The 23,383-nt window shown below is 41.0% G+C and overlaps 1 protein-coding gene across 3 annotated transcripts; it reads right to left on the minus strand.

Moving 5' to 3' along the window:
• Nucleotides 1-6,014: 6,014 nt before the first annotated feature.
• CCDC82 (coiled-coil domain containing 82) lies at nt 6,015-23,045 on the minus strand. Of its 3 annotated transcripts, none has more exons than XM_065043594.1 (8): nt 22,906-23,045; nt 21,794-22,343; nt 20,930-21,149; nt 19,759-19,851; nt 16,737-16,861; nt 15,742-15,912; nt 9,132-9,317; nt 6,015-8,566 (listed from the first exon to the last, which is right to left on the minus strand). In XM_065043594.1, the coding sequence occupies exons 2-8, from the start codon at nt 22,334-22,336 to the stop codon at nt 8,501-8,503; spliced, it is 1,404 nt and encodes a 467-aa protein (XP_064899666.1). In that variant the 5' UTR covers nt 22,337-22,343; nt 22,906-23,045; the 3' UTR covers nt 6,015-8,500. The 3 variants fall into 3 exon arrangements, with proteins under 3 accessions (XP_064899666.1, XP_021147191.2, XP_064899750.1); XM_021291516.2 differs by having other exon boundaries at nt 22,892-23,036; XM_065043678.1 differs by having other exon boundaries at nt 22,821-22,976.
• Nucleotides 23,046-23,383: the final 338 nt, after the last annotated feature.

Here is a 23,383-nt window from a genome sequence, read left to right on the forward strand (position 1 = left end):
GCCCCCGGGCGGTGACGGCCCCGCGGGGGGTTGACAGATCGGGGGTGGGACGGGGGCGTCCGGCGGCCGCTAAGGTTGTGCCAGCATCGGGAGGGGCGGGGGTCGGGGCCGGGCAAACCCCGCCGAGGGGCTCCGCGGGGCGGAAAGGGCGCCCGGGGAGAGGGGTCGGGGGGGCCTCCGCCGGGGGAGGAGGGCGGAAAAAAAAGCGAGCCGCTGCCTCCTCAATGAATCCCTGGACGGAGATCTTCCTCGGGAATGAGTGAGACTTGGCAGGTTTATTGATTTTATTTTATTTCGGGGGAGCGGGGGGGTTATTCCTTGAAGTGGAAATTTATGCAAGGAAAGGCATTGCCGTGCGCGGCGGCACGGAGAAACCCCCAGCGGACCAAAAATCTAGTAGATTTGGTGGAGTGGGGTTTGTTGGTTTGTTTTGGTTTGTTGTTTTTTGTTTTTTTTTTTAAGTCTTTAGTAAATGTGCAAATAAAGAGCCGGGGAAGGAGGAGGAGGCGGCTCAGGTTAGTTTAGGCTTTGTGCTTTCTCGTTTCTCTCGCCCGCTCTTTGCTGGCCACTCGTCGGTTTATTACTGTGTCCAACTGTCTGCCGCTAAATTGTAGTTCCTCTAAAAATAAGAGAGACGTATCCCCCGGTCCGGTACAATGTCTGTCAGTGGACTCCAGACCACGCTTCGCCTTCAGTTAATCCAGCCACTGGATAAAATCCGTATTGATTTCAGTGCTTCTTTCCCCCCCTTAGTAATAAAGCAGCAAGCTACGAACCCAGGCAATGAACTCTTCTCGCATACTTTCCCTTATACTCCCAGCTATTGAATAGTTTCAAGTACAGTTTCAAGAAAAGCACGGAAAAAAAAAAAGAAAAAAAGAAAAAAAAAGAAAAAAAAAGCCAGCCCCTCTTCAGACAGTAATTACAAACGGAGAGTTGCACTTACAAACTTCCAGCATTTTGCACCCAGCACAGTCCAGCCACTTTTCCTTTGTGTTTTTGTATATTCCATCCCCGACCCGCTGGGGTGGGTGGTTGCCGGTGGGTTATCGGCGCTGCCTCCTCCGGGCGCTGCCGCCGCCGGGTGCCCGAGCTGCCCGTTCCCGTCCGTGCGGCGCGGAGCGGTGCGGAGCGGAGCGGCTCCGCGGTGCGGGGCGCTGCGGGGGCGGGAGGCGGGTGTCGGCGATAGCGCGGCCGGGGACGCGGCGCCGGGGAGGCCGGGGCGAGGCGCGGAGCCTCCCAGCGGCCGCGCAGGGGAGTCGGGCCGCCGCTGCTGCCGCCGCCGCTCCCCGGGAGGTATTTGCATGGGAGGAAGCCAAGGAAATCCCCTTTCCCCTCCTCGCTCGGTACCTGGGTGCCGGGGCGCGGGCGGGCGCTGCGCCGCCCTGAGCAGCCGCCGAGGAGCGCAGCCTCCCGCTCTCCCTCTTCCGCTGGCGGCGAGACCTTCAGGCGAGTACGAGGGAGTTCTCAAATAAATCACGGCGCTGCGCTCCTCTACCAGCTGGATTTCTCTGGAACAGGCGGTAGAAAAACAAGCAGTGCCTTCTAGGGCGCTCACATGCACGGGATGAGTGCGCGACACGAGGTCAGGCTCGGGATGTGGCAGCTCCGGGCTCTGACAGGAGCTTCACGCGTGTGTGGAGCAAGGCATGTCACGCCTGCACTTCGGTTTCTCCCCGGGAAAGCGGTAGCCTCGGTGCTTCACTTGCCCGACTCCTCTGTCTGGAGCAGGGGTGGCCAACTGGGGGACCTGGCCCCTGGTACTGGCCTTGCTGCAACCGGCAGCTGTCAGGTTCTGCGTGTTGCTGTAGGTGAGCTGTGAAGGAGGATGCAGAAATAGCTGGGAGCTGGTCGGTGTTATTAAAGCAGTATGCTGTTGTGCTACCGTGGCTGTGTTATCCAAATTCCCAGATACCTCTTTGGGAATAAGAATTGCCCCCAAGCATGCAGGGACACATCCCTGATGGAAAACCTTTAAGGTTTTTTGGGACTGCACAGCCCTAATACGAGAGTGCATCATCTCATTTAGTTCTACAGTGGCTCTAGTTGGAAAAGTACACAAATTTTATCCCAACATAGCAGGAACATTAAGCTGAGGATGGGGAGGAACTAATCATAACGCTTTCAGATGGTTTTATCCCCTTCCAAGGTCATACATGCATGTGCTTTCAATGTCAATGATGAAGTGACACATTCCTGGGAATCCCCCCCAAGCAGCATTGGACATAGGGGAAATATGAAAGCCCCCACTTACATGACCCCCATCTCCTGCATATTGCAAGAAACGTCCCATGTGGGTTTCCAGGACCTGGCTGTGTGAGCACATTCAGCCCCACGTTTGCCACCGCAAAGACTTTGACTCTTCTCTGAAGGACAAGGTCTGGGGAAGCCAGGCTTGTGGATGTGCTGCCTTATTGCTAACAGGAAAAAGGGATTTTTTTTTTAACCTTGAACATCTGAGGAAGAGTGGGTTATTACTTGATACATTACAGTAGTGTGCAGCTCTTGAAAACAATAGGCTGGCGCCATTGCAAAATAAAATGAAATTTTAATGTTTGTAAAATAATAGACAATGTTACCTTTGCTTCAGGCCTCACTAGGGCTTTTATTCTCTCTTTATAGCTCAGGTGTCACTGCCTCATATAAGAGGGTCAGTCACAGAAGACGTGTAACAGTAACACATGAATCTCAGGGAGAATAAGCAAGGATGTTTTAAATGAAGTCTTGGCTGGAGTTTTCCAAGTTGCTGTGGGAATACAAAATCAGTGGCGCTGCTCAGGAAGATACCAGAGTAGCTGCAGGAGTTCTCTCTCTTACCAGATTTTGTAGAACTCGGAGAATGATCTTTCAAAACAAAAATTTTTGAATTGTAATGTAAGACGTTTAAGCTTCACTTTTTTTTGGTTTGTTTGTTTGTTTGTGGGGTTTTTTTCCAAGCAGCACCTCGTGTTCCGTGCTTTAGTACATCCCTTTCAGGGCTGGAGACAGCGGGCTGCAGGGCTGCACTGCAAGTCCCCGGGCGCTCAACACGCAGCAAATGCTGCCCCTGGTGTTTCAGAGAAGAAAATACGCTAAATCCATCCCTCAGCTTCACAAGTTTGATCCAGAACACCCTGGCGAATGTTACCAGCCCCTGGACACCCCTGTCATTTTTGGATTGGCTACTTGTCAATTTTCTTAAAAGCAAAAGGTTCTTAATATTATCGTAACATCACTTGTGATTTGTGTCATAGACATTTAATAAACACACACAGTAAAAAAATAACAGGTCCTGAAGAATTAATTACTTTTTTTTTCCCTCTGTTGACATTAATTTGTGACCTTTTTATGTGATATTGTGATCTCACATGAGCTGTCATGCTTGAGCATTTTTTCTGTGTGAATTCACCACTGCTGTTGAAGCTCTGAGTTCCTGAAGTCGGCAGCCCCTTCCAGATCAGCAAAACACTTATTTGTGCTGGGTTCACAGCCAGGAATTCTCCCCATAGACATCCAATTGTGCTAACAACTTTCCAAAAATGGAACAAAAAGACTGTGCTGAACCTATGTCACTTAAAAACTTGAGTACATGCTTAAATCTAGGCACATACCTCATTCATCTCTGTTTGGAAATCATGTATCAGATTACTTCAAAGTCAAATTAACTCCACTGGAGTGGCACATGCTTAATATCAATCCTGCAGAGGATTTTGCAAACTAGAGCTTTGAATTTGTGGCCATTTCCATTATTCGCTTTTCAGTGAGAGTTCTTACCCATTGTGAACGTTCACAGCTACACATCCCTGTATTTCCTGGGGTATTCCCAGCAAGTCAGGCTCCTGTACCATGCTGCTCACCTGGGAAATTGTTTTAAGTTTGGGGCACAGTCTGACTGTACCTGCATCTGTGTCCCTGTCCCGAAATTTTTGGCACAAGGCACATGTAATTACTGCTCTGTTTGAACTGTAAAACAAGCCATGTTGAACAAACACATACACACCCACCAGTTTTTTAATTAAGAATATAATCCCCAGAGAAATATAATGAAACTGTTTCTTCATCTTATTTAATAAACAACAGGGAAAGAAAAGAACCCCACATCATCACTCATTACCTAGAAAAACACTAAATTTCAAATAAACTATTCAGGGAAGTGGAGCCAATGCAGAGGTTATTATCAGGTTCTTTCAATACCATTTCACATACTTTTCATATTATTCCTTGGCTGGTAGATCGTATACATTCTTGTACATGCTTTTGTCTCACCTCTAAATTGAGAATAGAAATTCATATTTCTTATTTCTTATTTCTCAAAGCAGAATAAGAAAGTCAACTTTATGAAGTCTATTTTGTGTGTGCTGGGTATGTCTGTTAGAGTGGTATTGTATTTACATGTGTTTATCTAACACACCCACTCTGTTTATCCAGACAGACTTAAAGAAGGATAAAACTACAAGTCTTTATTTATCTAAATAAAAGTAAACGAGAAAAGTTAAGCATGGGAATTGCCTGTATTTGCCTGCCAAACTGCTAGAAATAGCTGCTTTTTGGAAACAGGAGAAGCCTTAACTGTCGAAAAAAAATTGACAGTAACAGCTATCCACTATTAGCAAAGTTCACCATCCCATTTAAGCCACAAATGACTTTCTTTCCAAAACCTGAAGGACATAGGCAAAATAATCAACTCTTTTTGTACCTCACTGCAAAAACTGGACATATAGACCAAAAAGAGCCTTCTTTCCCCAAAATACATCACATTAGTAGGGCTGTTCCTGTGCATACAGTCTGTGTGAACTTCATCATTATCACGGTGTCCACTTACAGAACTTAAAGTAGGGCCGATTATCGAAACATTACAGGAACTAAAGTAATTTCCAAGTATGATCATTAATCACCTTCTCTGAGTCTAATCACATACTGAGCTCCCTTCATTGTTCCATGAAGACAGGTACTTTATCTTAATTAGAGCTACTGCTTCAAAAATTAAGTCTGAAGACAATTAAAAATTTCCTATAAGAATGAACACGATATTCTCTCACCCTATAACTCCACTCAAATTCTCTATTGTGAAAAGGAACTATGAAAGACTGGTCAGATTTCTAACTTCTCCCATCATTAGATATTTGCACAAAATTTTTCTGCTAGAAATATTCTTACTGAGTATTTCTATACATAGAAAGTCTCAGGGGGTAAGAGTTCTCTTCGTGCTGTACAAGTACCAGCATTTACAGCCTGTCCTGGAAAATTTGATCTAAATTCTTACATTTACAGCTCTTCTAAACAATCTTTTTCCTTTCCTGTGGTGAAGACAAAGGTAAACATGATGCAATGATACTTCACATTCTCTGTCTTGCAGAAAGTCTTCAGCTAAAACAACAGCCACAAAAACATTATCACTTCCTCCAATCTCAGTGAGGGGAATATCAAAGTTTAAGCGAAACTATACACACACACAAACGTTCTGTCAGCCCCTGCCAAGCCAGATCAAATGTCAGTTTCCGACTGAAACAGAAATCAGTGATGTCAATTCTAAGCATTTTCTCAGTCCAGCTGGTGACAGCACAGACAAGATGAGTAAAACTATGGGCGCACTTTCTTCCAAGAAACTCTTAACAGGAATCTTTTGTAGCCCTGTTACAGACAGAAAAACCTAAGATCTGGGAAAAAAAATGCCTGCAGGAAGAAAATAAAAGTAGATAGCTCACCATTTTTCGGTGAATGAAGAGGAGGTGAGAAACATGATCTGGGATGTGGTAGATACAAAAAAGTGAGGAAAATTAAACACTGGAATAATTAGCCAATTTTCATTTTCAATCAAGATGTATGTATTCTTGAAATATTACCAGTAACCAGCGTGCCAAAATTTCCTAAACTTATTTTTTTAATTCCATAGCAAACAGTTTAAATATTGCAAAATGAGAAACTGACCCCTCATTCTGATAGCAAAATTTTAAAATAAGAGAGTTGCCAGACAATTCAGAAGGAAGCGGAGATTAAGACCAGTCAGGAAGGCTCTGAGAGGGCATACTCCATTATGTAGTACAAAACCCCGTTTATTTCAGAACAGTTTTCCTTTGTAAGAATAATGTTACACCAGACATAAACGTTATTTTATTATTTTAGAGAAGCCAACAAAAGTGGATAGAGAATTTGTTAACAGAAAGACGTGGGCCATCAAGGGGCATTACTTTTCCTAAAAGGGATTTATTGGAGATGGATTCTTGAGTGCTTTTGAGTTGATGGGTGTGTTCTCACTAATACTCCCAGCAAAACAGTAATGAAAGAAAAAGAAGAGAAAACAGAGTTCCTTCAGCTTTGGTAACCAGCGAGATAAGTACAAGATGTATCAGATCTCAGAATATTTACATATCTAACTCACACTTAAGGTATGGAAATAATATCTTCAACATAAGTTTACTTGAGAGTAAGTCTCAATCTGTTTACTGGGGTTTTTCATCTTGGTTTGTAAATCTTGTATCTGTATGTGGCACAACAGAGAACTGATGATATTAGAGCGAACAGATATAAGAACATATAAACCATTGTTGAATTTCAACCCCTTAAAATATAAAAGCAGCTCATTTCTTACACAGAACGCTGGAAAAAGGGTACTGAATGGCAAATCTAAGGTACACTCCTACGGAAAAAAGTCAGTAGATGTTCACCATTGAGTGATACACTTGGCAGCAGTTAACTAGCCAATCAGCATATCTGTTACCAGTAGCATGGCATAACGAATATGGGGAGTTTTTATGGACAAATCCATGAGAAATTAGGTTTCATGAGTTTTGCTTCTGAGAGAGTGTGTTAAAAGAATCTACAGTGTTTACAGTATCTTCTAAGTTGCTCAGCCACAAAACACTAATAAAAGGATATGTGCATACAGCAGGATGTAAGAACAGTTCCAAACTGATTTGAAACCTGCACCCTGCATCTTCTGTTAGGCTACATCTGATTAATTTTATATGCAGCACAAAATACTGGGACAGAATCATAGAAGAGTTTGGGCTGGAAGGGACCTTTAAAGACCATCATGACCAGGGACATCTTCCACTAAGTCAGTGCTCAAAGCCCTGTCCAGCCTGATCTTTAACACTTCCAGGAATAGGGCATCCCCAGCTTCTCTGGGCAGCCTGTTCCAGTGTCTCACCACCCCCACAATAAAAAAATGCTTCCTATGTCAATCTAAATGTACCCTCTTTCAGTTTAATACTATTGCCCCTTGTCCCATCACTACCAGCCTTGATAAAAATGTCCCTCTCCAGCTTTCTTGTAGGTCCCCTTTAGGTAGTGAAAGGCCACAACAAGGTCACCCCTGAGCCTTCTCTTCTCCAGGCTGAACAACCCCAACTCTCTCAGCCTGTCCTCACAGCAGAGCTGTTCCAGCCTCTGATCACCTTGGTCTGTCCTGTACTGAGGGCTCCAGAGCTGGATGCAGGACTCCCGGTGGAACAGAGGGACAGAATCACCTCCCTTGACCTGCTGGCCCCGCTCCCTCTGATGCAGTCCAGGATACGGGTGGCTTCCTGGGCTGTGAGCACTTGTTGCCAGCTCACGTCCAGTTTTTCAGAATGGACAATACAGTACTTAACCCTTCCTAACTCCTCAAAAATCTACTTCCCTGGCTCCAAAGAGCTCTGATTTGGGTATCATGCTGTTCAGGTAAGCCATGCATCATGATTCTGAGCAACTCTTACTTTCTGTTACGTTATGCTGGAAGAATTCTTGCTTATTTTGTATGGCCACATTAATCCACTCTCTTAGGTTTTTAGCTGCTGCAGGTTGTTGCCATTATGTTTGCACAATATAATTTGATGTTTAAAATCTCAGTAAATTGCCCCGGCTGCTTATCAGAGACAGCACTGTGGGCCCAAGTGTTCATTTAGGTGGCTACACCAGACTCAAACTGCATGACGCTATAATGTGACTCATCCCGTACTCTCTGAAGAGAGGATTGACTTCTGTGCTGAACGTACCCAGGACTGCAGAATATTTCCTCTGTTGCTTTGCAACAGTCTATACTGTTTCCTCAGAAAGGAACTAGATCTTTGCACTTGGGTCCTGTTTATCGTAACTATCATTCTAAATGGATGAACTTGCATATAACAAGGAAAGTAAGATTCAAGTCATATGATCTTCTATAAGACAGACTTACCTTTCCAAATATACCTACTTCCAAAGGTCTCAGCCTCTCCTACTTTCCCTACAATGCAGCTCAATATAAATAGGTCAAAGTTTAATTTCACGAGTAAACAGATACCAAGATGTTATTTTTAAGAACAAAAGGAAACTTACTCTGCAGTAAGACTGGAAGGACTTATTTGGTAAAACTTTGGGTTATTATTGACACCAATGAGGAAAAAAAGATACAGCACGTTCTCAAACAGTTTAAAGGAATATGGATTTAAGTGTAACACAGCCTTAAAAAGAATCTTGAAGACCAGGCAGAGATGAAGTGCACGCAGATAAAGCAGGCCATTCCAATTTTTACAATATGTCTTTAAAAGATCTATATGACCACTTAATCCATTTTCTCTTCTTGGAAACTGTCTGCATCATTCATGCAGTCTTCAAGATCATTATATCTCTGCAAATAAAATAAAACCTGTATTATTTTATCAACGTTTAATAACTGAATTACATAAGGACTGCTTTTTTTCTTTTTTTTCAATACAATACAAGCATGCCAGTAACAGTCCAGGAGCAATGATGTCTGAAAGCTTGCTAAATGCAGTTGTACTACAAGTTGTCTTAGAACAGTTCATAAAATGTTTCTGACTAATTCAAAGTACTTCAGCGTAAACAGAGGAGTAAAATATTCTCGCTGTGCCTCATGTATGTGTTCCAAATCCTTCTAAGTTACAGCTTGAGTTTGTTGTGTTGCTGCTTTCAAATGAAATGGGAGCCTGCCCACCACAGCCCAGAGATCATGCAGCTGTCAAAAGGCTTAATGTCACAAGTTGACACAAACTCTATGTGAACGCAGCAGCATACCACTGTTTGAGAGACTGGGTCAGCTTAAAAGGATGAATGGTTAAGCTGAGTGATATTACTGAAGCCCAGCAATTCAGAACTATCATTTAAATCAGACATTTTATCTCTGCTTACTTTTGTCTACTTGGAAAAGGATACATCAAATAACTCAGTCATACCTTCTGAATCCACCCACTGTCTTCCAGCTGGCTGAAGAGCCGTTCAACTGTGTCTTTGACTGGTTCATCCACAAAACCATCCGACTCTGTAATGGAGCTGCAATCCACATACAACTTGTATTTGAAGTGCTTCAAATTATGATAAACTCTTGTACGATCTGCACACACCACGCCAACCTTCAAAACCTAGGCCAAAATGAACACATCATTCTCTCTGATAGAATTGTGACTATCTTGACAACACAAAGAATGGCTAAGTCAGTCTAGCAGGATTTTATCAGTCAATCTAGGAAGATTTTTTGAATAATGAAATAAACAGAATGACAATACACGCACAAAATCAGCACAAAACCATGTAGTTTTCACAGCCAGAGCAGAACAATGTTTGAGCAAGCAGGCAGTCGGCAAGTCTATGCAGTGGCAGCTTATCAGTACTGTTTTCTCTTGCAAAGACAACCAGGTTTATAATTGGCAGTATCTTTCCTGTCTCCTGGTGCAACTTTGTTACAAAGTTACTAACCCTGTAGACAACCATCATATTGTGAAAGCAGGGGAAAATAAATTATCTGATTACTTTTACTTAATTTGGCGTACTTCCTAGGGACATGAAATACCAGTTCTAGCATTTTGTAGACTGAATAATAGTCAATATTTCCTCAAGAAATACATACAAATACAAACAGACGTATGCCTAGGAACATATATTTAATAAAGATATAGATTGGATTTCATAAAAATAAAATCTGAAAACCAAGGTTTTATACAATGCAAATGTGAATCTGCAGCTGTCTGGGAGGTGTAGCTATAATGCTGTAAAAACAAAGCCTCTGCATCGCCCAGTTATTACCAAGTTTACTTCTACATTTTCTAGTCAGAAAAGATAAAACTGTCTTATTTAATGGTTTTCTTTATAGCAGTGTTTACAGAGAAACAAATGGTAAATACCCATATAAATACATAATCAGAGCATGGATTAGAGTAGATTCATTATCTTCTATCAGCACTAACATTAAATACAGGCAAGTATTGGCACATATCTGGAACACAGATTTTATATGAAGATGCTAAGTGGTAAAGGTGTTTACCTGAAAATACTGTGTAATACATTGGTTACAAGAATTTTTGGCAATCATAAATCTTCTCTAAGAGTATGTGAAACTGCGGGTGTGGGGAGGGAGAGACAAAGCTCATCTTCATTTAAGAACATCCTGCATTTCACCAGAGTAAGTTTTGTTCTCTTTGTACACGAGAAGTAATTCAAGTACATACAATGGCATATCAGAAGAGGAATCTATCCCCTGTAAATGACCACAGGTGCACAGACTACTATTCCACCACATAGTGACAAAGCCTGTCAGGAAAATCTACATCCATCTGGTTTTCAGAGGTCAGGCTTTCTACACTCAAAAGCAACGTAATTAATACATGTGTAAAGAAATTCAGCTCCTGATACAGAAGAAATGGATTTAGTCTTAGTAAAAACAAACAAAAACCCCCACAACCAACCATCAGCTTATCCTTCAAGAGCAGCATTGTTTTGAGTGAGTAACATTTGTAAGGTCAAAGTTCTTTGCATCAGTAATGCAAGTTGCAATTGTGTTGCTAATTTTGGATTCCGTGCACATATATAAAAAACCAACGATGTTACATATTGCAAAACGAACTCTTCTGAGTCAGAACAGTGATACCCTTTACTGCTGCCATTGGCAATCATCTGAATACTCTTTTAGAAAGTTAAGTTTGAATCAATGCTTACAACTCACTTGCTCAGGAAGCTTTTCCGAAGGCATGACCAAATGTTTGCACCTGTGAGTAGTTCCCCAAATCACAGGACCTACTTGCACAACCTAGCACTAGCAGTATCTACTGATGTTTATATAAACTAGATTTATATTAATATGTATTATTTATATATTTTCTTAAATATATGAATATACTTAATTTCTGAAATGTATTAACCAGTAGTTCAACTGATATAAGCCAGTGTAATATCACTGAAGTTAGACATGTATTCACTTTAAAAAACTTTTCATCTGACCTACAGTATACGGTTATTAACTTCAATTTTAATCATCTTGAGATAAAAAATTCCTATCACTACATTGTAATTCTCTATGGATCATGTACATGTACCTATCTGCAGCTCCATCTTCTACTCTTCCCAAGACTGAAGAGCTAAGTCTTGTGTTTGGTGCTATAGGTGCTTCTGAAGTGCAAGGCCTCACAACAAATGCATAACCTTCATTCATTCAGTTTTCCAGAGTACCATTTCAAATACTGAAACAATTGAGCTGCAGTGTTTCATAAAAGCATTTTATAACTTCTCAAGTATCCCAAGCAATGAGGTGCGGCACCTGAACTACTACTTGATGTAAAGTACGAGATACCATTCCGCATCAAACTGACAGCCCAAATCTCCCCCTGCCACAACAGCTAGCAGGAGATATTTAGGAAGTTGGTATAAGATGCAGGACCAACACCAGCATGATCATAACATTGCCATTCAGCTTCTCGTAGTCAACTGTTACGACAGTCTGTATCATCCCAACTGTTATGTTCCACAGTGTGGAAAAAGCCTCCCCAAGAACCTGTCTAATCCCTTTTGGGACCCACTAACACTTTTCCAAAGTATCTTGTGGCAATGAGTTTCATAGTCCATTTATATGCGAGGTGTAAAGTATTTCTACATTGGAGAAATGCCAGGGGCAATAGCTAAATATCATATAGTGTAATTACGTATTGTGTTTTTAAAGCAAGAAACATTGTCTAAAAATACAATGCTATTTCAGAATGCAGCTTTGGAAAGAATCTCAGTACTGTACTCATTCTAATTTTTTCCTCTCGTGGTTCTCAGTGTCTCTGTCCTAACACTTAACTTATCTACTCAAGCTGGCCGTATCAGCCAAAGTTGTGTTAAATCACTTTGTATGGAATGCAGGAGCGCAGCCTGACAATAGCACAACATGTAGTGACTGAATCCACGTCCTCTAAGAATGATTATAAATGAAAGTACAACACTAGGACTGATTGAAGAAAACAGTTTATAATCCAGGTGACACAGAAGCAAAGAAGTGTGGGGGACACCTACACCTTTAAACCTTTTGGTCCTCCCTGGCTGTGGAGGAATGAGAATTGGCAACTACACACAGAACAATCACTGCTAGCCTAAGCAAAACTGCAACAGCTGTTCTTCTTCTCTTTCTACTGGCAAAGCAGAATGCTTCAGAGATGAGAGAAAAGGAAAGTTCTATGCAGAAGAAGAGCGTGGGAGGTCTGTTTTTGTTCTCTCCATATCCACTTTTCTCAAATATTTTCAAATAAAACTTTAGAAAACAGTCCAGCTACGTGTTTCCATTCAATCTGATCTGCCAGTGCTAAACTGTCTTCTCTTTCAGTCAATTAAGTTCTTGAAGTGCCAGTTTTACGTATCTCTGTGTGCCTTTTCTTTTTCCTCCTTTTTTTCTCAATTGGCAAGACAAGCTGATCAGCACACTGGCAGCAGAACTTCAAAGACTACTTGAGAATAGTTCCTTTAGCAGTATAAATTACAGGTCACCATAAGAACATGAATGTTGTATTACAAAGGCACCATCAAAAATTCCTGGGAAGTGCTCAATAACTCTCTCTCCTAGGTCTGTTCTACAGCCCCTGAGCTATACTGAGCATGCACAAGCAGGCTGGAGTACACAGGGTAAAAAAAAGCTCTCATTTGCTACTGAAAAGGACAAAAATGAAGTAGCAAGTTAATTAAATATTCAGTAGGATATTTCAAGTTTTTCCCAAAATGGAAAATAGCCATTGCTTTATGTAGGACAATGTTTGGACAGCAGTGAGGGAATTACTACTGTTATTTATTTCTACAGCTAAGGTAGAAGTCAAGTAAAGATTAAATTCTTGTGCTAGTTCACTTATTGTTTCTGGTTAGGTAAGGCACACACTTCCCATGAAAAACTGAAAAGTTTTAACTTGGTCATCTACATTCAGAGACCCATATGGAAGAGGGAATAATGACTGTGATGTACTGCATTAGCCGTGCTACTATGATTGCCAAGGACTTATTGTTTTCCTTCAATAAACAAGGGGAAAAGGCTTGCTGGAAAAGCATAGCTCCCTTGTTTATCATGCACACACAGACTTATCAAACAACTGCTGCTCAGAAAGCTCTGTAATGTATTTAAGAAAAACTGTGGCACAGATTTTCCGAGATACTGCATTACATGCAGAGCCCAATACGATGACATAATGATAATCACACTGATGCCCCTCAAATCTCTGAGTTAGAATATTTGCAAAGATCCAAATGATGTAGTCTTGAGTTTCAGTAAGGTGTGCTTCCAGTTCGATGAGGGCTTCACTTTATTTTATATGAGAAATCTTGTTATACTCAAATTGTATTTCAAATTGTATTGTAAATATAACTTGTCCTTACACTTCTTTCCTTTCAGAAATACTGAAGAACTTCAGCTGTATTCAAAAATTCTTTCATACTCACAAAGAAAAGGAATATACTTTCTAAACTTCATGAAAGGGAAGAAAGGCAGAACTTGGATATCAGCTTGGTACACAACTGTGGCAATCTTTTATTCTTGGCAAATATGCTTTGAGTTTATCATAAGAGGTCATGAATTACATTACTTAATAAGGTCAAATGCATATCTAATCGTAACAATCACTGGTAGCTGTAAATTTGAAGAGAAGATTCCTAAATATTAGAAACACCCAGGTTCTTAAAAGTCAAAGTCTTTAAAAGTCTCAGCTGTGAAATACAACAAAATTGACTGCTCAGGCCATCTAAAATGACTGCCCAGTGCAATGTTATGTAACAAAATGAATGACGTGTTTCATTCAAAAAAATCTGATTTAATGTAAAATACCTTAGTAGAGACGAGTGAGAAAAAGATGCAACACTTAATGTTTTCTAGTTTGGACAAGTAGTTCTGATAATGCAGTAATGAAAAAACCCTCTAATAAAAAGTACTGAAGTAGTCAGGAACAAGTCTTCTCAAAAGGTGACCAGCAATTTCAAGTGTCAATGCAACCAAGATGTCAAGATACTTTGTCCTGGGTGAATAGCTACATGGGAAATAGCAGATGTGAAAAAATCTGAAGAATTAAGCAGTAAATTCTGACTAGACTGCACTTGGACTATTAGAATGACAGAGGCACTATTTCCCTCAATGTTCTGACCTACAGCAAACAAGAACAGTTGGAGTGCACATGGATGCTCCAAATGCTGGAGGCATAGTAGGCACAGAATTAGCAAACCCAGTGACCCGGTGTAGAACAAACCTTATTTGCAACAACATAGAACACACAGTTATTCAATGGAGATGATTACCCATTATACAGAAAGTTACTTTCGTAATATTTCCGAAAGCTAATCAATGCAAGATTCCTGCTGGGAAGGTCTTAAGGGCATTATATTAGGGACGTGGTTTAGTGCTAGAGTTACGTTATGGTTGGACTCAATGATCCTGAGGGTCTCTTCCAACTGAAATGATTCTATGATAAGCACACATAATGGTAAAGGGCTTTCAAGTGATCTAATTTCAGTGAAAAGGCATTCTGATATTTAGAATATATGTAAATCTGAGGCAAATGTCATTCTTCTTTTAAAGCCTCAGACTCATGGCATATGGAGTTAGGATCTACTCAAGATTTAAAAAAAGAGTCATAATAGTTCTCAGGTACTTGGTGAAAACTAGGAATGCAAGGCATGTTCACAGCATCGCTCAGTCATGTAATTTCTTTACCACTGTTTTTTCTTTCTTTAAGATATACATCCATTTTAGGATTTTCAAGTTTACATTATATTTCTCTGACAAAACAAAAGACTATTTTAGAAATAACTGATTGAGTGCTTGTGTTAGAGCTCTGGTTATAGTATGCGAATCTTCTAGTGTGCTGTCAGCCTCTTGGACACACAGTTTCAGACTGTGTCCCCATGTGTCACAAAAGCCAAGCATGCTGAATAAGATGTGTAGGACACTATGTACCTAGAGTTCCCTTCTTGTCTGGGATGAGACTCAAACTGTAGAGCTTTGAATCCGAGGAAAAACTGAGGCAAATGTCAATTTTGACTTGAAGGCAAGAGTTATCAATAAACCCTATTGTATGTCTTAGAGTCCTTTACCACAGTGCAAGTACATGTGTTGCATCAGGTATTAATATTGAAGTGGCAAAAGTGGGGAGGAAACAGCACACTGATCATTGTGATGTGGGCAAAAGCAAAGGTCACAGAAAGTCATCAGATTTATTTTCTTGATAAAAGTTAGGTTTATTTGAGGATCCTTTTCATTACCTCTTTCCCAAGATATAAGAAAGGATGGCAGGGAGGCAGAGGGGAATGTCTCTATTCATCCTTTGAAGTTTCATAGGAACCTCCTTCATAATTCCTATCTAAATCCAAGACTACACTCCTCCAAACCACAAAATAGTCCTCATGTTTTAAAAATTAATAGGGGTTAAACATGGAAATACAGTAGCTTAGCTCTTGCCTTTAGCATTACAGACATTAGATGTGTCAATAAGATTTCTGTCCTTTCTATGATTTGCTGTAACACTAGACAAAGCTTAAAAACAATTCTATAGGGTGCTTGTTCGAAGTTACCTGCTTGTCATCTGACATGAAGTCATCTGCTTCCAAAGTGCTACTGTTATAAAGCTTTCCAGAGAGCAGCACATCAAACTTACAATACCGAGTAAGTCCACAGGCATGACAAGACATATTTCTGGGATTTTTCATGATAATGCGAACATCTGGGTAACAATCCACACGCTCCTGAAAAACAGATTTCAAATAATATTAAAAAAATCTCTCTAAACTGAAAGATGCCTCCAAGAGGCTGCTGAGTACTCTGTACTCCCACAAAATTAGTGCAAGAGAAACCACAAGAGATTCAAATCTGAATATTTCACTGTTCAGTTGCAAACATAAACCTTCTCAATAATTTTCCAACACTTCACTCAGTTCTAGTTCATTAATTCTTTCTTTCAGCTTCAGACCTAAAGAACAGCTCCTGCATCCTGGCACTTATTTTTCTCTTATTTATGAGGGGGGTGGGGGTTAAAGTACACCTGTTGGTCTGCTTCAAATAAATACACTGTATCTCTCCACTGGCCATACTCCATTATTACAGCGTTTATTAGATCAGCACACCTAACACACTAATACTGTTCTAGCAATTCATAGACAGTGACTACGTCACCATATATTGACTTCATTTGTTTGAAGTTGTACAAGATTCATTATGAACATACTGGTTTATCTTTTTGTGGGAGGAGAAAGAAATTTTGTTATAACATTTAGCAAGTCACAACAATTCCTCAAAAAGTCATCTGCTGAAGTTAGCAGGAGAAGCACTCAGGTAACCGAAAACAGATTCTGTTCTGTAACCTGAATGTTTTTCTGTTTATAAATGCATAAAATCAGTCTGATATTTTAAAGTATCAAAACAAGTTATGTAAGGTAAAGAACAATGAGTTTCTATTAAAAAAGTATATATAATTATAGCAATGATTGTACCTTGACTGAGAATTACAGTATAAAAATGTCATTAATATGATTTGAAGCCCACTTCACTATTTAAAGTAGAAGCTACCTACCTTGTATCGGTCTTTCCAGCGACTTGTACAGATTAAGTTCTCAAGACGCGGCTGAATGAAGCGGTCATCCAAATAATGAAGTGAAAGCAACATATCTTGTGCGTACTGCTTTTGTCTTGTCCCATCTGTTCAGTGAGAGTCATTACTAATTTGCTGACCACCCTATGTTGTACAAGTTTCTTCAAATAAATTTTTCAAGGACATTATGCTACAGCATACTAAGAACTAGGAATGATTTTAATAAATTATTACTGAACACATTTGCTACTGTTATCCATAAAAGTGATCCATGTATCTTTGATAAACTGATATATTTATTTTAAAAGTCTGTATCACAAGAGGTACATGAATAAATTCTACAAACAAGGGTAAAGGGAAAAGCTGACATCCCAAATGGAGACCCATTCACTCAAACCCACTTGAAGAATGGAAAAGGGGAAAAAAGAAAAAAGTGCATTGCTTTTTGTCCAGTTTGTATGAGCTGTTCCTAATGTGTGAGGAGGTTGCAATCTATGAAAACAAACTGCTCTGAGCAGCTTCAGAGCAGAAATTTTGACTAGTCTCTTTGTCACTTATAAAGAACACATAGAAACCGACCTTCAAATTTCAGCAGCATTCAGATGCCTTCACTTAGGCGGCATAAGTACATCCAAATACTTACTCAAGGAAAAGAAATAAACAAGTATCAGGATGAGCGAAACTACGAAGGGCCATCAAGCTGGTGAAGGGTTTAAAGCAGAAGCCGTATGAGGAGTGGCTAAAGTCACTTGGTTTGTTCAGCCTGGTGGAGACTGAGGGGAGACCTCATGGCGGCTACAGCTTCCTCACAAGGGGAGGAGGAGGGGCTGGCACTGATCCCTTCTCTCTGGCAACCAAGAACCCAAGGGAATGGCAGGAAGATGTGCCAGGGGAGGTTCAGGTTGGACATCAGGAAAAGGTTCTTCACCCAGAGGGTGCTGGACACTGGAACAGGCTCCCCAGGGAGGTGTCACGGCCCCAAGCCTGACAGTGTTCAAGAAGAGACTGGACAACACCCTCAGACACGTAGTGTGAACTGTGGGGTTGTCCTGTGCAGGGAAAGGAGTTGGACTCAATGATCCTTGTGGGTCCCTTCCAACTCAGGACTTTCTATGATTCTGTGATTCTAACACTATTCCACAATTATCTCCCAAATTTTCATTAATTAATTAATTTCATTTAATCAATTTCATAGATGCAGGTCAATTCATACTGTCTCAAGCTTCAGCAGGTACAGGTATATAAATTAATTCAGCTACCTTCCCTAGCCTTTCAGCAACACTGCTATCAATGAAACAGAACCAAGGACCACTGTCTATCTTTCTATGTGAAAAGTTGATTGTCATTATAGCCACCGTCATTAAAATTGTTTTTTCCATTTACACTTTACACACATTTTCAGTTAATTCAGCTGTACTAGAAGCTTGAAGAGGCTGTGCTAGACCATAAAAAAATCCCTCATAATAAAAAGCAAGTCTGAACTCTAAAGTAGCTGCTCTTGATGCAACCTAGTTAACAGATTCACTTCCATTAACTCAGAAAAATCCATTCTGTGTTATAAAAATATATCTTTGTAATGCTAGACTATGTTCATACTATACAATGTTCTTCAGAAAGATATAATACAATCTCCAACTCATCCTCATAGCAGAACTACTATGAGCACCTTGGTAGTAAGTTGTTAGTTTTGTAGAGCAGGTACAATTCAAAATAGAAGGAAGCTATTGCAACATAAATATGGCAAAGTTATTACTTTTCTTAAACTTGTTTTCACTTGGTAAACAAAACTAACACCTGAAAGAACTAGCGGTGGTAGATGAAAGAGTTTTTTAGCTCCAGGAACACACAGCCTTTATTCTGAAATCTGTGGTGTTCTTCAGTTTTTCCATTCCCTCTGAGTTTGTGATGACATGAAAAAGTCCTCTCTTTGGCACTCTGCTGACTTCTGCCACAGCCTGACACTGACCGCCCTCTCAGCAATCCCATCTTTACAGCGCTTCTGAAACTACAAGGTGAGGTTGCCATTCAGCCCCACTAGGCCAATGCCAAAAAGCACTTCCTTAGCAAGAACAAGACAAGAAGTACTGACTATGAAGCTGTAAGAGTCGGTCTGAAGAACAGTATTTGCCTCAACATCGCCATCAGGAACTTGGAGAGACACCAAGAATGGCCCGAGAGAAAGAACTGCATGGTACAGGGACTCTCCGACCTGGGATTACAGGTAACAATAGCTGCTGTCCAGAAGATGGATTTCACCTGCTGCCTCAGCCAAACTTGCTCACCTTCTCCCTGTTACTAAGGCCAACGAAGAGGAGCACACAGGTCTTGAGGTCACCCAGTGGACAAGTAAGATACCCCTGAACACGAGGTGACGCAGGCGCAGACAAGTTTTGGCAAGCGAAGCACGAACCTTTTCGGCTTGTGCAGTTAAGTCTGCATTGTGAAACAAAGGCAGAGATTGGCCTCAATTCATGGGAGAGAGGAGGAGAGAGGCGCTGTTGCTAAGCCTAAATGATGGTTCCTAACTGAACATCGTGTGCTGCTTTATGGGCAAAATTTTAAAGTTACACTGACTGAAATATAACCCCTTGTCATTTTGGTAACCTTAATTTTGCGCTTCGAGATCAAGGTAAACGAACCATCATGAGTCCATCACCAAATGGACCATGACAGAAGCACACAACATTTTGACAATCAGCTGACCTTGCAATGTTTTCATTGAGGTACCTACTTTGAAACTGATTTTGCTTTCATGCTGGAACTGTTACTACTGATCAGTAACAGAGAAACACTTCCCTACATCTCAGAATGCCTTCTAACATTTTTCCAAGATTACTCTGTCCTTTTCAGATAGATTTTTTTTTTCCCTCAAAGTTACAAAGCAGCGAAGAACAGATGTCAGGACTCACAGTCCTATAATCTAAAGAGAAACATCTTTCTCTAGAATAAATGTATTTGTATAACTTTGAATGCATTGTTATATTATTTAATGTAATTTACTTACCATATAATGAGCTCAGAAAAGTGTCATCAATTGCATTTATGAGGAAAGCCTTTACTATTCTTTTGAAGTGAACATAATGATCACAGCGAGACACTGGGAAGAAAGCAATATAATCAGATTTTACCAAGAAAAAAAGATATAAGCAATGCTAAAAGTATTGTGAGAAGCTTAAATTTAAATATGGATTTAAAAATAATTTCAAGGTACAACATCCACACCCTTAAGACCTTGTCTTTAAACAATGTTTCTTATCCCAATGTTCTTTATTAATTATAGCATCCTAAAGTCACACATGTCCCATCTCCTTTCAGCAAGAAGAATCCACAGGAAGAGCTACAAACACTACAAGATAATATTTCATTGTATGAAAAGCAGGAAATAACAGAAACCCATAAGCCTGGCCTTCTCTGGTTTGCTTTTTTCCCCCCCTTTCTTTTTTCTAACTTCTTTTCAAATACACACTATTTGGCTCAGGTTTTCACTGCAGATGAAATAGCAGAAGTGCTTGTGACCATCTACACTGTCCAGTCAGTATATACCTGCTTCTCAACAACAAAATACGTAAGAGAACTAGCAGGAAGTTCTGTTTCAAATCTCTGTTCCATCCAGGCACCAGTTTTCATAAAAGATCAGCTTGAAAAGTTTTCTCACTCTGTGCAGTTCAGCTTTAACTGAAACCCCTACAGACCAGTGCCCCAAGTCCCACCATCATGGAGTAAAAATACACTATAAAAAAAAAAAAAGGCTCCAAAAACCCCAAAGTCATGACAACAATTTTGCATCACTCTCCAGAACAGAATTTGACCAGAATTAACATAACTGCTCTTAGCGTATATCACAAGATGGTTTACACTTCTAGGTATGACTGCACAGGAATGACTGCATCATAAGCAGCGTACTTTACCCTAAACCAGATCAACTTAAAAAATCTGTGCATAGGCTTTCCCTTCCTTCCCCCTAAATTATACTCTTCCTTTAATAAGATACAGAAAAACTATAGACATTTACTGTGGAAATCAGAGTATTTCCACGATAAATTGAAGCCTTTTCAGAATCTGCTTTTAAACTATCATATCCTATTAAACAGTACTTGTATTTAGAATCCATTAATATTTGTTACAGCACTATAAGCAAGTTAGACATATAGAATTGTCACTAATTTTGATCTTACAGTGTGGGACGTAGTATGCCAGCAATTCCCTATTTGATGTATTCAGTTCCTTCTGTTGTGGCTGGTTTTCGCTTATTTCATGCTCTGTGTTGTCATCATCATCCTCTTCTTCTACTATAAAATCTTTCATGCTGTTGCTGTCAGCTTCACTGCTTTCTGTTGGTGTGAAGGGCAAGTGACAGAGTGGTTCCTCTTCTATTTCTTCTTCATCATTTGAATCCTAATTAAATTTTTAAAAGTATTTCAAATACAAGAATTTACAGTATTTGCACTGACAAAATACTACACACATCGGATAAGATTTCTGACCTTATCATAACCCTGTTTGTTCAATCAACAAGAAATAACATGTTTCAAAAAAAATACATAATTCTGTACTAATGACAATTACTTTCAGCTTTAAACCAGCCATCTCCTCTACAGAGTCTACTTCTAGGAATTAAGCTAACATGAGATCTCTAAGCTAGTTCAATAGGTATTTTGCTTCTTGATATAAATAATTTGATAATCCTCTCATGCATCTCTTCATGGAAAAAAAGGCATGATAAAGAAGTTTTTCCTTTCTGACTACACAGAGAAGATAGATACCTGCGTTCTAAGCTGCTTAGTCACCAGAATGCCTGAAAAAGCAAATGAAAGGAAATTCTTGAATTCTCAGTGACTGAAATGAAACTCAAGATAACAATATTGACTGCTGAAAACCTTTATCTAGCTAACATGACAACTGTTAAAATCTAACAGGATTACTGATTTGCCATGAATAAAAGCCAAAATAAATAAAATCCCACTGGTTTATATCTAATAGTCTTTGCCTTCTCCTATACATTATTTTCCCCAATTCAATTTCAAAGACAAAATTCAGACCTCACAGTTTTCGCTACTGCAGGATCTCCGAGTTGCTTTTTGTCTTGCAAGAACTTCCAGCTTTGCAAACATTTTCTGTTTCCTATTAGTAGAAATGTTTTCTGTAGGGCAGGTTTTATCAGGTTGCTGTTCTTGGAAATCCTCATCTTCATCCATTATACAGTGGCGTTTAGCAAAAACTTTTCTCACAAGTATATCACTGTCTTCACTTTCATCACTGTCATACAAGACAGAAGTGTTCAACCTTTTACGCTTCCCAGGCACGATGTGCTCATCCTCGTCTTCCGTTACTTCTCCATCACGGCTTTTCTGTTCCTGATCTGAGAGGCTGTTCTTCACAAGAGTTTCATCTTTTTCATCTGCTTCACCTTCTGATGTGGTACGCTCTTCCTCCTCGGAGGTACATGAGGATTCGTCATTGCTGTCAAGCAGTATGAGCTTCCTTTTAGTGCGTCTCCAATCAACTCGGGATTTGGGTGGCAGTTCTGTTGCTGCTGTTTTATTTCTGGTTTCATATCTTCTGACAACTGCTTTTATCTCCATTTGAAGGCTGTGACAACATACCAAAATGTAAACCGGTAAAACAAAGCACTTATTACACTATGCCATTCAAAAAGAAAAAAAGTACAAGGGCATGTATATTCTATCACATATGCTTATGATTTAATTAGAAAACACATGCAGAAATCAGCACCAAACTGAGCATGCACAATAGCTTCTGAAGAGGATACACCTTCCTCCAGAACAGTAGAAGAGCATAACTGCCCACACCTAGAACGAGTCAACCGGAAAAATCAGCAGTGCAATTACAGATCCCACCATTCCCTCCAACGCTGCACGGAGGGACAGAGCCCCTGAGGCGCAACGCACACCGCCCGGGCAGGAGCAGCAGCGGGTCTGGCTGGGGAGCGGCCCTGGGCTGGGGAAAGGCCGAACTGCACCCGCCCGCCCGCCCGTCCGCAGCGAGACCCACAGCGAGAGCCGCCGCGGCCCAGACGCGGGCCCTGCCGGGCCCCACAGAGCTCACCCCGCCCACGGCCATGGCACACGCAGCCCGCTGACCCCCCCGCCCTAGCTCAGCATCCCCCAGCAGCTCGCGCAGCAGCCGTTACTTTCTCCGTTAACATTCCCGCGCTCCGGCGCTGGATCCGCTGAGGAGACGCCACCGCCCCACAGCGCCCTGCGCGCCGCGATTGGCCCGTCCCTGCTGTCACTCAGCTGCCGCGGTGTTTACGGAGGTGTTGGCCGGCGGGAAAGGGAGTTGTGTCACGTGGTGTGCTTGGGCTCTGTGGGTTGGCGCACAGTGCTGGAGGGCCGGAGGTCGGGGTTGGAGTCCTGCCCCTCGCAAGCGGAGGGACGCGTCGGTGTTCTACCTTGTGGAGTCTCATCCTGCAGCTCCCAAGCAACGTTAGAGTGCGGTGGTTTAGTTGTGATCACATTTTTGCTCGCCCTGAATGTACTCCTGAGGAAAATCTTTGCGGGCTTCAGAGGTACAGCACCTCCCCAAGGGGGCTGCCAGTGGCCACCACCAGGGACCGGTCACTGAGGGGCTGCCTGGCCCGGGGCATACCCCGACAAAGCAGCATCTTT

The sequence above is a fragment of the Columba livia genome, chromosome 1, assembly GCF_036013475.1.
Source record: "Columba livia isolate bColLiv1 breed racing homer chromosome 1, bColLiv1.pat.W.v2, whole genome shotgun sequence".
NCBI classification, from domain to species: domain Eukaryota; kingdom Metazoa; phylum Chordata; class Aves; order Columbiformes; family Columbidae; genus Columba; species Columba livia.

Coding starts and splice junctions, on each gene's coding strand:
- CCDC82 (XM_021291516.2), bottom strand. CDS start 22,920: ATGTTAACGGAGAAAGTAACGGCTGCTGC. Junction 22,344..22,891: donor GAGAAAGTAACGGCTGCTGC/GCGAGCTGCTGG, acceptor ATGTTGTCACAG/CCTTCAAATGGAGATAAAAG. Junction 16,862..19,758: donor TTTTCTGAGCTCATTATATG/GTAAGTAAATTA, acceptor CTCACTGAACAG/ATGGGACAAGACAAAAGCAG.